General features: G+C 54.0%; 1 protein-coding gene across 3 annotated transcripts in view; it reads right to left on the reverse strand.

Moving 5' to 3' along the window:
* chd4b (chromodomain helicase DNA binding protein 4b) overlaps positions 1–13132 on the reverse strand; it is a 33268-nt gene that overhangs the window by 13215 nt on the left and 6921 nt on the right. For 2 of the 3 annotated variants that reach the window (XM_088620169.1, XM_088620170.1), the window contains exons 2-24: positions 12897–13018; positions 11599–11880; positions 10811–10929; positions 10268–10682; positions 10034–10169; positions 9756–9922; positions 9099–9332; positions 8105–8308; positions 7584–7795; positions 7067–7198; positions 6715–6814; positions 5961–6152; positions 5085–5285; positions 4856–4993; positions 4462–4583; positions 4127–4300; positions 3411–3552; positions 3147–3278; positions 2760–2877; positions 1738–1862; positions 1287–1521; positions 1010–1182; positions 216–405 (exon numbers count right to left, since the gene is read on the reverse strand). In XM_088620169.1, coding sequence (XP_088476295.1) covers positions 216–405; positions 1010–1182; positions 1287–1521; positions 1738–1862; positions 2760–2877; positions 3147–3278; positions 3411–3552; positions 4127–4300; positions 4462–4583; positions 4856–4993; positions 5085–5285; positions 5961–6152; positions 6715–6814; positions 7067–7198; positions 7584–7795; positions 8105–8308; positions 9099–9332; positions 9756–9922; positions 10034–10169; positions 10268–10682; positions 10811–10929; positions 11599–11880; positions 12897–13018 — 4065 coding nt within the window. The remainder of the gene's footprint in view (positions 1–215; positions 406–1009; positions 1183–1286; positions 1522–1737; positions 1863–2759; positions 2878–3146; positions 3279–3410; positions 3553–4126; positions 4301–4461; positions 4584–4855; positions 4994–5084; positions 5286–5960; positions 6153–6714; positions 6815–7066; positions 7199–7583; positions 7796–8104; positions 8309–9098; positions 9333–9755; positions 9923–10033; positions 10170–10267; positions 10683–10810; positions 10930–11598; positions 11881–12896; positions 13019–13132) is intronic. The other variant, XM_088620171.1, reaches the window with a different exon arrangement.

Below are 13132 nucleotides of genomic sequence, written 5' to 3' on the forward strand. Positions count from 1 at the left end.
CACTTCCATAATGTGTACACACACACACAGAGAGAGGCCACGCAGTCCAACAGTAACACTACACACACTTCCATAATGTGTACACACACACACAGTCCAACAGTAACAATACACACACACGTACAGACAGTCCTCGCACGGTCCAGCCCAGCGACGACACACGCTCACACACACAGACACACAGTGCAGTGCAGAGGTTCTGACCCGGCTCTCACCCCGTGTTTTACCTCGGTCCTCCTGCGACCCGTCGTTGTAGTTGACCTGCTTGCGGATGCGCTTGCCCTTGCCCAGGTTCCTGGCCAGGTCCTCCTGCTGCTGCTCGTAGTGGTGGCGCAGGAGCTTCTCCCAGTAATCGGGGTCCACGCTCTCCTCCTGCTTGATGATCTCCCTCTGCACCTCCTCTTCCTGTTCCACCCCCCCCGCCAAAAACGCACCAGTTAAGCTGGGCTGAACTGGACTCCCCCCAGTTAGAGGGGCCCGCTCTCTCCCCCTGCTTGATGATCTTCCTCTACAGCTCCTCAGACTCACAAACTGGGCTACACAGGATTTCTCCCAGTAATCTACACCCTTCTGCTGCTTGATTTTCCTCTGCACCTACTCCTTCTGTATATTTAAACACACACTAGTGCTGGACTCTCAGCAACCAGGGTTCACACCCTCCTGCTACTGCTGCTTGATCTTCCTCTACGCCTCCTCCTCCTGTTAAACCGGGGCTATACTGGACTACTCGGCGTAATCTAGAGTAATCAGCCATCTGCTGATGGATGATCTCTCCCCTCCACCTCTTCCTGTTCATACACATACCAGTTACCAAACTGGGCGAATCTGGAGATCTTCCAGCATCCTACACCCTCCTGATGCTTTATCTCTCTCTGCACAGTCTCCACCCAACACAAGCAAGCGAGCTCTCTGGATTAGACTACTGCCCGCTCTCGAAAAGCGACACTGGGCAGTTCTGGTCCCCAAACCGGTCTATGCTGGGATACCCGGCGCTCCGTGCTGCACTCACCGCCTCTTCCTCATCCTTCACGACGTACTGGGCCACCTTGAAGGAGCTGAGGTACTCGTTCATGCTCTGGATCTCGGTGTCGTCCGTCGCGTCTTGGTTCCGGTCCAGGAGCCGGTCGATGGCCTTGTCGTCGTAGTGGATCACGCTGCTGTCCTCCCCTTCTTTGTTCTCTCCTGGGCGGGAAGAGGAAGAAGGATGAGCACGACCGCGTTGGCCCGGGCACGCAGGCCAGCGCCTGGACACCGCACCGAGAGAGGGAGAAGGAGCGCTCCCCTACCCTCCCCGATCTCATCCTTGAACAGCTCCTCCGTGCCGAACTTCAAGATGTCGTCCAGCTCCTGTTTGCTCATCGACCCCGTTTTGGAGCCCAGCCCGGGCCGCACCACCAAGTGGGTCAGCATCATCTTCTTCTTGGCCACCTGAGTGATCCGCTCCTCCACCGACGCCTTGGTGACAAAGCGGTAGATCATCACCTTCTTGTTCTGGCCGATACGGTGGGCGCGGCTGAAAGCCTGGAGGTGGGAGAGAGAGTGGGGGGGGGGGTCAATACAGGGAAGTACAGACAGGTCACTGCAGCGAGAGCACGCTCGGTTAGGTCATATGTACACGGGACAAAAGAGGCGCTTCCTGGAGATCCACATGTAAGACACACCCCGACAAGTGAATCGCCCGGATGTAGTCACAGGGGGTGTAGCCAATACCAGTGAAAGAGAGATAGTCGGGGTTACCTGGATGTCGTTGTGGGGGTTCCAGTCCGAGTCGTAGATGATGACTGTGTCGGCGGTGGCCAGATTGATGCCCAGACCACCTGCTCTCGTCGACAGCAGGAAACAGAACTGCGGCGCTCCGGGAGCTGAGGGAGACGGAACGAAATGTGCTCACAGTCATCAGGGGATGACGGCATTAATGCCACCCATCTGATGTCATGGACAGTCACGAACGCCAGCAGCCATATCACCCTGCAACTCACAACTGGCAGCCCACTGAAGCTCAGCAGGTGTGAGCCTGGTCAGTACCTGGTCTGGAGATCTCCTGGGAAAACTAAGGGGTTAGTGGGGCCAACGGGGAGTGCTCACCCTATGGTCTGTGTGAATCCAGTGTAGTGGCGGGGACACTATAAAAGGGCGCCGTCCTTCAGATGAGATGCAAAACTTGAGGTTTTGACTCTCTGTGGTCATTAAAAATCCCAGGGCGTTTCTCGAAAAGAGTAGGGTGTTACCCCGGTATCCTGGACAAATTTCCCTTTGGCCCTTAACAATCACAGCCTCCTAATAATCCTGTGCTCATCCCCACTGATGGTTAGTGTGGGGAGCGTTCTAGCACACTATGGCTGCCGTCACATCATCCAGGTGGGGCTGCACACTGGTGGTGGGATTCCCCATTACCTGTAAAGCGCTTGGAGTGGAGTGTCCAAAAAAGCACTATAGTAGTGTAAGGAATTATTAATTATGGATACCAGTCACAATCACCAGTAACACCTCATTGCTATTACCAACATTGACACGTGGCCAGTACTCCAATTCTTAATATCATACCGATTGCTACTTCATTAAGGTCAGCCACATTTCTAGTACCAATCAGAAAAACTATGGCTGTCAATATCACCAATGTTAATGGCACTATGAATAGTATTCTGATCAGTATGGTCACTCAGATCAGTGCTATGGTCCTACTGTTGAACCTGTCGAGACTCCCGTGCCAATCAATGATACTGCTTGCAGTGAATAGCATGCCGACGGCAGTGTTTTACCGTTGAACCTGTCGATGGCCTCCTGTCTCATGCCTCCAGTGATCCCACCATCAATCCTCTCGTACTTGTAGCCCTCATGCTCCAGGAAGTCCTCCAGCAGATCCAACATCTTCGTCATCTGGCCAAAGAGAGAGGGAAGGAGAGGGAAGGTGGTCAGCAATATGCAGTGAGGTAGGCAACACAGTACGGATACTGATCTGTGCCAAACCATGAACACATACAATGCCTTCCCTCACTCTATTATAGCACAATAGTACTCCCAGATGGCAGATCTTTTAGTGCAGAAAGTGTTAGAGCATCACAGCCTATTGCATCCACTCCTACACGGAGTGCTGGTGTCCTACTACGATAACACAACAAGCACTGAAGTCTGGGACAATGCTTCACCTGTGAGAAGATGAGCACCCTGTGCCCACCCTCCTTCAGCTTCTTCAGCATCTTCTGCAGCAGCAGCAGCTTCCCTGCCGCCTTCGTCAGGGCGCTGCCATCGTACATCCCGTTGGGCATCTTCGGGGCTTCCTGTTGGCGACAGCAGAGGGGAGGGGGGGGGAGACGTATGGGTCAACGCGACTCCAAACCAGAGAGGATTGGCAACTTCTCTCTCGGAGAGCTCCCACCCTCCCGCCCCGTGTCCTACGGCCGGCAGCGTACCATGGCGGCCACGGGGAAGAGGTAGGGATGGTTGCAGCACTTCTTGAGGTCCATGACCACGTTGAGCAGCGAGACCTGGTTGCCCCCGCCCCGGGTGTTCAGCGCTTCGAAGTTCCTCGTCAGGATGAACTTGTAGTACTTCCTGAAACGAGCAGTCGACACGCTGCGGCTTAGGCCAACAACACGGCTGAGTTTTTATACCGCACCCGGCAGTGCGTTAGAGCACACAAACAAGACCTATATTGGCACCCGTCAAGAAATAGCTGAATGAGATACCATCCCTGGTTCAACGAACAAACAGGCTGGATAAACCTTCTAGGCAACAAGATTGTATCCTGCAGCACGTTCGTGTGCTCTCTAACTTGCAGTTACCCACAAGCAATGTAACATTTCAGAGCACGCAACTAGAACATTTCATTTAATCAATAATGGAGTGTCTATTGCAGAACAACTTGGGAGATAGCCTAATAAAATATCTTGGAGATACTATACACCAGGGGAGCCCAACTCTAGTCCTGACTGCTGTCCAGCAGGGTTTAAGGGTTTCTTCACATCTGCAGCATCCTAACAACAAGGAACTGCTTCGCTTCTTTCTAATTCAGCAAACAGGCTGATAATTAAGGGCTCAGATGGAAGGACAAGCAGAAGCAATCTGGCCCCTCCAAGACTGGGGTTGGGCCCCTCCCTGCTGCACCCTGCACGAGCGCCACACTGACTTCTGCATGGGGCTGAGCTCGACGCGGACGATCAGCTCGGTCTTGGAGGGCATGTTCTTGAAGACGTCGGCCTTCAGCCTCCGCAGCATGTGGGGGCCCAGCATGTCGTGGAGCTTCTTGATCTGGTCCTCCTTGGCGATGTCGGCGAACTCCTCCAGGAAGCCCTCCAGGTTGCTGCCGCCCCAATCCAGGACAAGAGGAAGAGGAGGGGGGGGGGAGGGTAGAGGCCATGAGCATGGAAACGCAGGGACGGGCGGGGCAGGAAACCGACTGCACGAGAAAGGGCAGCGCACGCCCTCGCTCCCGTGTCAAGACGGGGAGGCGGCGGGACTCACTTGAACCGCTCGGGCGTGAGGAAGTTGAGCAGGTGGAAGAGCTCCTCCAGGTTGTTCTGCAGCGGGGTGCCCGTCAGCAGCAGCTTGTGCTGCAGGGGGTAGTTATTGAGAACCCTGAAGAACTGAGAGAAACGGAGAGGGATCAGCGCCCAGCGACTGGAAGAACCGCGCTCTAATCAGCACATCCCTAAGTGTTTTGGGCAGTACAGTGTGTGACGACCCTAGACTGGGTGTTTTTGAGCACAATCTAGTATGTAATTTCCCTGCATCCTTGTGTGTAGGATTACCTGGGACTGGATGTTCCCAGGTGCAGTCAATATATGTGTCCTGAATCACTTGGACTGGTTGTTCCAGAGTGCAGTATAATGTGTTGTAGTGTGTGCTGTATGATTACCTTGGACTGGTTGTTCTTCAGTCTGTGTGCCTCGTCCACAACCAGACAGGCCCAATTGATGGAGCCCAGGATGGCCATGTCTATGGTGATCAGCTCGTAGGAGGTCAGGAGGACATGGAACTTCACCGCTGCCTCTTTCTATAAAGGAAGAAGAGAGACCAGGGCTACTCCAACAGCAGACAGGAAAAACACCAACACTCTGCCAGTCCGGTCCGGTCCCTCCCCCTACCTTCATCTTGGAGGCTTTCTTGCCTCCACGGATGGCATTGTCCTCGAAGGTGAATTCGTTCTCCCGGATGACAGCACGGCTGTCCTTGTCGCCCACGTAGGTCACCACGTACATGTCGGGAGCCCACATCTCGAACTCCCGCTCCCAGTTTATGATGGTGGACAGGGGGGCGCTCACCAGGAAGGGACCCTTCGAGTGACCCTGAGGGAGAGAAGTCGATACAGGCACACTGACGAGCTGCTACAGTGCAGGCTATTGGACCTTCCAAAAGAGAGAACATACATTTGTACAATGCTCCCCCTGCCAGTGAAATCCAACAAAATCGGCAGATTTATATATAACATGTTGGTAATCCATTACCCTCCTCATAAATGACTGGACAGAACTACGGAATTAATGATTTCATGCCTGTTTGAAGATCAAGTACAAAAAACTAGCAAAACCGTACAAACCAATCAGTACATGCAAGCTTCTTATACACTGCGAGTACAAGAAGACCACAGTCTGCACGGTCTTGTCCAGAGTGTGCAAGACCCTGTACCTCTTTATACAGCGAGTACAAGACCGCAGTCTACTCGGTCCTGCCCAGAGTGTGCAAGACCCTGTACCTCTTTATACAGCGAGTACAAGACCACAGTCTGCACGATCTTGCCCAGAGTGTGCAAGAGCCTGTACCTCTTTATACAGCGAGTACAAGACCGCAGTCTGCTCGGTCCTGCCCAGAGTGTGCAAGAGCCTGTACCTCTTTATACAGCGAGTACAAGACCGCAGTCTGCACGATCTTGCCCAGAGTGTGCAAGAGCCTGTACCTCTTTATACAGCAAGTACAAGACCGCAGTCTGCTCGGTCCTGCCCAGAGCGTGCGTGAGCCAGTACCTCTTTATACAGCGAGTACAAGAAGACCGCAGTCTGCACGGTCTTGCCCAGCCCCATCTCGTCGGCCAGGATGGTGTCAGTGCCCTGTGCCCAGGAGAAGCGCAGCCAGTTCAGCCCCTCAAGCTGGTAGGGGTGCAGTGTGCCCCCTGTACTGTCCAGGTAATCCGGCTGGCGCTCAAACTTGATAGTGGGCTGGAGAGAGATGGGAGAGGACGGAGAACAGATTAAGAGGTAGCCAAGTCAATTGCACTCCCAGAAGGAAAACTGGGATGGACTGGCACATTCCAACTGTTAATGAAATGAAAAAAAATGGATAATGGATATATAAAGGAGAAAGAAGCAGCCTGAGACCTCTACAAACAAGGTTATCCCTGGAATTAAAGGAACGCCTTTGCAAGACACTGACCCCAGTGAATAGTTCACTTGGTTTTTGGGGTACCTAAAAACTGTCTGGGGCAATTCTCTGGACAAAACCAGATTTTGGATGTCAAATTAATTAGCAAGGCAGCTAAGGGATCCTTAGATGATGGGGACGGGTGTCCTCTCACACAAGATCCTGTCTTTCCACGAGTATCTTTTATTGGGAAAACGAGAACCCTACTCCTCATTTTGGGGTATTGGCTGGATCACATTTTGATAAAGGCCATTCATAATCAAGGTATTTACAAAAAGCAGAGGTTACATTACTGTAGCTATCTCTTCAAAACACATCTGTGACACTGGGATATCGGAGTGCTTCCATAAGATGACTTACATCTACTACGGGGTTCTCAGGCGGCCGGTCCAGTTTCTTCACCTTCGACTTCAACTTCAGCTTCTTCCCTGGTCTCCCTTCCTCCCCCATCATCAACTCCCTTAGAGAGAAAGGCAGATGAGCACAGGCAGACCAACTCCCTGGACACCACACGAGCACTGGACTGAGAGGAGGGGTCGACAGTACTAACTCTGCACTGAGACAAGGGGTTTACGCAGACTGGTGGGGGGTGCCCATACTGGCACACTGTCACACTGGACACCAGTACACCATGGCACACCAGCAGAGAGTTGAACACAACACACATTCTGGGGCAAGACGATCCTCTGCGCGGTGCTGTGCACTCACACACCTGTGGTTCCAGTAGGCCACTTTGTAGCTGTCGTACTCAGGGATGTCCATGTCCTCCAGCTCCCAGGTGGCCTGGTCATAGGGCAGGTCTCGCCACTTGATCAAGAAATGGACATTGTTTTTCTTATCCACGCTGAGCGGAAAGGAAGAAAAGACACTTCAGATCAGCAGACCGGGACATGCGACGCTGTGCATTTAAACCGTTCTGCCCCCGGATGGTGAATCCTTCCATCTGCCAGACAACGTACTCCAGTAGTCAAACCATACGACAAATGACAGATGTTTCACTCCAGATTAGAGATGCGAAACTAAGCAAATTATTCCAGACTAACAAAATGTATTCTAGACTTGAGATCGGATTATAGATCAATATATTCCAATATATACCACACTTTTTATTCTAGTAGCACAAAATTATGAAAAGTATTGTATCATTTAAATAAATCTGGGATCATCTCTGAATATATCCCAGATCACAGAGCCATCGGATTCCCCTGGCTGTTCCAAGCTCTGGTCACCTGTGGTTGAGGATGCGATGGATCATCATCCATTCCATCTTGATGCCAAAGCGGTAGTACTTCTCCTCCATCTGAGCGAAGACGGGGTCTTTGTTCTTCCGCTTGGAGCTCTTGTCATCGTCCCCGTCTCCGCCGAAATCCACAGGGGGGGGCTCGTCCATGTCGTTCTTGCGCTGGTAGTTCCGGAACATCACCTGACAGTGCAGCTCCAGCTGGAGAGAGAGCGAGAGCCGGGAGGGAGGGGGGGGTCAGCTCGGCACAGATGTCGCAGTGACTGATGGGACGCTACAGCACACTGGCGTTGCACAGAGACGCAGCCCTCTTGCATCTTGCAGTCAGGAACAAGGAGACGACTGTGACTTTTGCAATATAACAGACGGGTCGGAGACAAACCGAGGGAGAAGGTGAGAGCTTGATATCTAGAGGCAGACATGGACAACCCTAGAGAGAAAGACATCCGCGCAGGTCTGACACCACGGAGGAGAGAAAGCAGAACGGGCCTCCGCAGAGAAAGGCGGTACCTGAAGTTCGGACACCCAGGAGCAGTGCCAGTAGGACATGTTGCTCCACTTGACAAAGAACTCCCTCTCGGGGCGTCCTGCCAGGGGCTTGGGGTCGGGGGCGTCGTCTGGGAGACCCGGAGGACGGGGCACCGGGGTGGGGGGCGGGGGCTCCCCCCAGCGCCACGTCAAGATCTTCTGGACCTTGCCCTTCATGGGAGGAGACTGAGACAGAGAGGGAGAACTAGATCAGCAACAGATCCTAAAGCAACAGAGGCAAAGAGACCAACAGGCTGATGACATTACTATGCCATCATGACAAAAATACTCCCTCGCTTAATAGGTCTGTTCTCCCCTTTTATCTTTTATCCCCAGCCCTGCTCTGGGAGAGCAGCTACGTCTACAGATTTGCAGTCAAGCTGCATTCTTCTCTATGCGACAAAAAAAAAAAACATCAAGCAATTTAAAAGATCGTTTTAAAAGCAAGCGGCAAGTTAATCCAGAAGTCCACATTAATGCATGAATTTCTAAACTTTTGAACGGGACTCTGTTCTTATGGATTATTGGTCTTTTACACTGAATGCTTAAATATATTTGTTTTGTAAGCAAACCGTGTCATTCGCCAATATTTTTTTTCCCTCTGCTTTCATTCATATTGCAATGGCACCAACAAGAGGAAAATTACCAGTGACAACACTACTAGGTCAGCTCTGCACAAGTCAGAATTCACAATGAACCCTGCACAAATGGGATCACAATAAAAACACTGTGGGAATAAGGGCAGGGTTTGTCAACACTGCACAGGCATGGGCAGCTGTGATGACCAGAACAACACTGATGGCATTTAAGGGGTTCAGTAAAGAGACTCCCCAAACACTACTATTCTATCACTCGACACTGTTCACCCAGGAGTGTCCCAAGCGTCGCTCTCCATTGAGCCCCCTGATTGGACAGGACTCCCATCAATCATACCCTACCGCCCCATCCCCTCGTGCTGATTGGCCTCCCCGCTCACCGTGCAGCGGGGGCACAGCCACTCCCCGTTGGGAATCTCGGGCAGGGGCGGGTTGAGGCAGTGGATGTGGTAGGAGGAGGGGCAGGAGTCGCAGCACAGCAGCTCCCCTCCGTCCTTGCACACCCGGCAGAACTCCATGTGGTGGTCGTCCTCCTCCGCCTCGCCCCCCCCCTCGTTGTCCTCGTCGCCCTCGGACTGCTCCTCTCTCGCTTCCCACTGCACTCCTTCCTTTTCCTGACGTTGGTAGGCGGGGGGAGACAAAGATCAGGGCATTGAAACCATCTAAGACACACAGCCTTACTCTACACTCAGGAAGAGAGGGGGACCAAAGATGGGAGTGACTTCCTGTTTGGGGCAGCGGAGTTGTCACCCACGCCCTGCAATGGGTTAGCCACACGCGTGTTTGATCACAATATAAGCATCAAGCACAAAGACCGATCCCAGAGTAACTGGGTACATCCGCAGTGGAGATCATGCCTATATTATTCTGCAGAACACTGCAGATACTGGGAGGGCAGAAATTGTTACTTATCATTTCTTATCCCAGTGTAATTTGGGATAACATTTCAGCCGCCCGAGGTACAATCGAGTAGTTAGAAATAGGGCAGTTACTCACAAGGAAGCACATTCTGGGGGCAGGCGAGCGCCTTTACTCACACAGTGGGGGCAGCTCCACTTGCCCTCGGGGGCTTTCTCCATGTCGGGGTCCAGACACACCATGTGATAGGCCCGGGGGCAGGTGTCGCACAGGATGATCTCGCCTCCCTGCTGGCAGACCTCGCAGTAGTCCTGGTGGTCCGTCTCGTAGCCGTCGGCATCGTCGTCTGGAAGGGGACAAGAGGATGGTGGGTAGAGACGGGGGGGGGGGGGGGGGGGGGAGGAGACGAGGGAGCGGGCACCGCGGCGCGGGATCCCCCGCCGGCGGGCGGACAGACCTTTCTTCTTCTTCTTGGAGGTCTTGGCGCGCCTCTTGCTCCGGCTGCTGCGGCTGTTCGAGCCGTCCGACACGGAGAAGCTGTTCAAGCTGCCCTCGTCGAAGTCGCTGTCCACGTCCAGGTCGTCCTCCTCGCTCTGGAAGGGGGAGGGTGCGAGCGCTGATAAAGGACGGGTGCCGAGGCGGCGGGTGGAACCGGGGGCGGGCGCGAGGGAGTGAGGCGGGCGGGACTCACCGACGAGCGCTTCCTCTTGCTGTTGAAGCCGCCCAGCTTGATCTTCAGGGGCGCCACCTTCTTGGTCTTCACCTTCTTCTCGGCTGCCTTCGGCGGGGGCTTGGGCTTGCGGCGGGCGTTCGGCCCCTTCCCCTCCTTGGTCTTGGCCTTGCGGAGCGGGGGCGGGGCGGGGGGCTGGTCCGGGGGGGCGGCCGGTGGGGCCGGCGTCTGGGGGACCCCCTCCTGGCCGCCGCCGCCACCGCCGCCTCCCACCATGCTCTCCACCACGGCGGCCACGGCGGCGGCCGCGGCGGCCGCGCTGGCCCCCGCGCTGCCCCGCAAGGGGTTATTGGTGCTGAACTCGCGCCACTTCGCCCCCAGGACCATCATCATCTTGGACACGGCAATCTTGGGGTTCTTGGCTGCAATCAGGGGTCTGCGAGTGCGTTTCAGGGGGAGGGGGGATTAGTCCAACACATTCTGAGCGAGCAAAAACCACAGCACATGTTACTAAATCAGAAGAGAGGCGGGACAAAGTCGCTAGGAAATCGTTAAGATGGGTACCTGACAAACTGGCTGAAGGCCTTGTAGTTGGTGAGGGTGCGATAGTCCTCCTGTGTGAAGACGTGGTCAATGTCCTCCATCCCCCACTCTTCTAGCAGCTGTGCAGAGGACTTGGGCTCCTACGAGAAAGAGGGGGATAGAGAAGTTAAAACAGCAGGGACGAAGGACTGGACACGTGAGGACGTTACTTCTGAGACTGGGATCATCCTGATTAATTCAGGTCAAAGGGTCACTACTGGCTTGGAAGATAACTTAAGATCACTTTATTGGCCCTATACAATTTCTTGTATGAGGAATTTGTCTTTTCGCAGACCCCAGCTTGCTCTCCAGGAGACACACCGACAGGAAGAGAAGCTAGGGGTCAGAGCGCAGGGTCAGCCATTTATACGGCACCCCTGGAGGAGCTGGGGTTGAGGGCCTTGATCAGGGGGCCCAACAAGATTCCTCTGCCGGCCGCGGGATTCGAACCGGCAACCTTCCAGCCACAGGCGCAGATCCTGAGCCACAGAGCCCCCGCTCCGCCCCATAACAGGAAAGATACGACATAGCTGAAGGGATTATTAGATGAACATAGGGAACTAACAACTGTCCTCTCCTTTATGGCTCTCATTCGGTTCTTCCTACATCCCGACTCCCCCTCCAAAACCTCTCAGGGTCACGACGGGTAGCTACGACCGGGCAGGCAAGTAGAGCTGCAGCCCCGTCCTCCCCCAGCAAGACTGGCGTTTGTCTGGGTGAGGGTATGATGGGAACTCTGGAACGAAATCCTTCCCTCTGTTCCCTCTCACCTGACTGTCTTCCTCCTCCTCCTCTTCCTCCGGCTCGGGCTCCTTCCGTTTGCTCTTGCTGCCCCCCGCGCCCCCCCCGGAGCCGGCCCCGCCGCCGCCGCCGGCCCCCGCTCCCCCTCCGGCCGCTCGCTTCTCCTTCTTGGCGGCGCTCGCCCTCTTCTTCTTCTTGCGCCCGGGGGTGTAGTCGCTGCCCTCGCTGTCGGAGCGGCCCCCGCCCTCCTCGTCGTCGTCGCCCACGCCATCGCCGAGGTCGGCCCCCTCCGGGGAGCTGCTGGCCAGGTCCTGGGACAGAAGCAGGGGGCCGTCAGGCCACACAGAGGAAGGAGACGGGGGGGCTTCAGGCTGTACCGCCTCTCTATATCGGTGGATCCCCACCCTGCTCGTGGAGAGACACCCCAGCTGAGCTCTGCCCCCCCAGTGCTAATAGATCTGATCTAGACTTGTATTTAAATTGTCTCTTTGATCAGTTCTGCATGTCAAGAACACCCAGCTTCAAGGGTACAGATTGCACCAGTCTCTGTTCACTCTGCTTGCCATCATTTCCAGCTAAACTGCTCTTACACCCAACTACGGCGAATAGATAGAATGGAGGTGTTCCTATCAGGCACGGCCGTAGTGTCCCCCCCCCCTCCTGCAGAGGTCCAATACTCCCGCTCGAATGAAGGGAGTTCTCAGAAATTGGGCGAGATCGATTAGAAAGCCCATCTGGACCCTTGCCCCAGACACTAAAGTGAAACGCGTTTGACCTGTCATTAAAAACCCTGTCCGAGCAAAACCAGACCGGAACCGACTGGAGGATCTGGCGCGGCGATCATGAAAGAAGCCAGCGTATCAGCGTCACCAGCGTGGCAGCTTGTTCCACATCCTCACCACCCTTTGTGTAAAGCACCACCTTTATACAGTTATGAGTGGAAATGCATTTGTCAGCATTAGCTCTGGAGCAAACTAAGTTGACTGTGTCTTCGAGGATTTTGAATTCCTGCGTCATGTCCCCTCGTAATCTCCGGTTTAGACGAAAAGGTGTGCTTTTGCGGCCTCTCAGAGGAGAACATTCTTTCACATTCTAGCTTTCATTCGGTTGATGTAGTATTTGTAGGACCTCCTTTTTAAAAAGGAGGTTTCTCAAAAACTGTGGATCTTCTTCTCAGTATACACTGCAAAATCTGACAGGCACTCTGATCTCTGACCACCACTACATCCAGCACAACAGCAAGTGAGGAAAAGGCCAGTCTGCCAGTGTGTCCAATTGCCAGCATGTAAGCTACCATATCGGGTAAGTTAGTGTGTAAGGCCCATACCTCTCTCCTCTGTCTCTGTCTCTTGGCCGTCTTGCTTTCTCGGCTCTTCTTGGCTTTCTTCTTCTTCTTCACCTTTGGAGCGTCGCCATCCGATAGCTCCTCCTCCAGATCGTCGTCGTTGTCTGGGATCGGATGAGAGAGAGAGAGAAGAGGGGGCAGGGGTCAGAGCCCGCTTACAGATCCCATCGTGACTGTTCTTCTGCCAAGATCATGGTTTGAAAAAAAAAAAAACAACA

Source organism: Lepisosteus platostomus, chromosome 25, assembly GCF_059453375.1.
Source record: "Lepisosteus platostomus isolate fLepPlt1 chromosome 25, fLepPlt1.hap1, whole genome shotgun sequence".
NCBI lineage: Eukaryota > Metazoa > Chordata > Actinopteri > Semionotiformes > Lepisosteidae > Lepisosteus > Lepisosteus platostomus.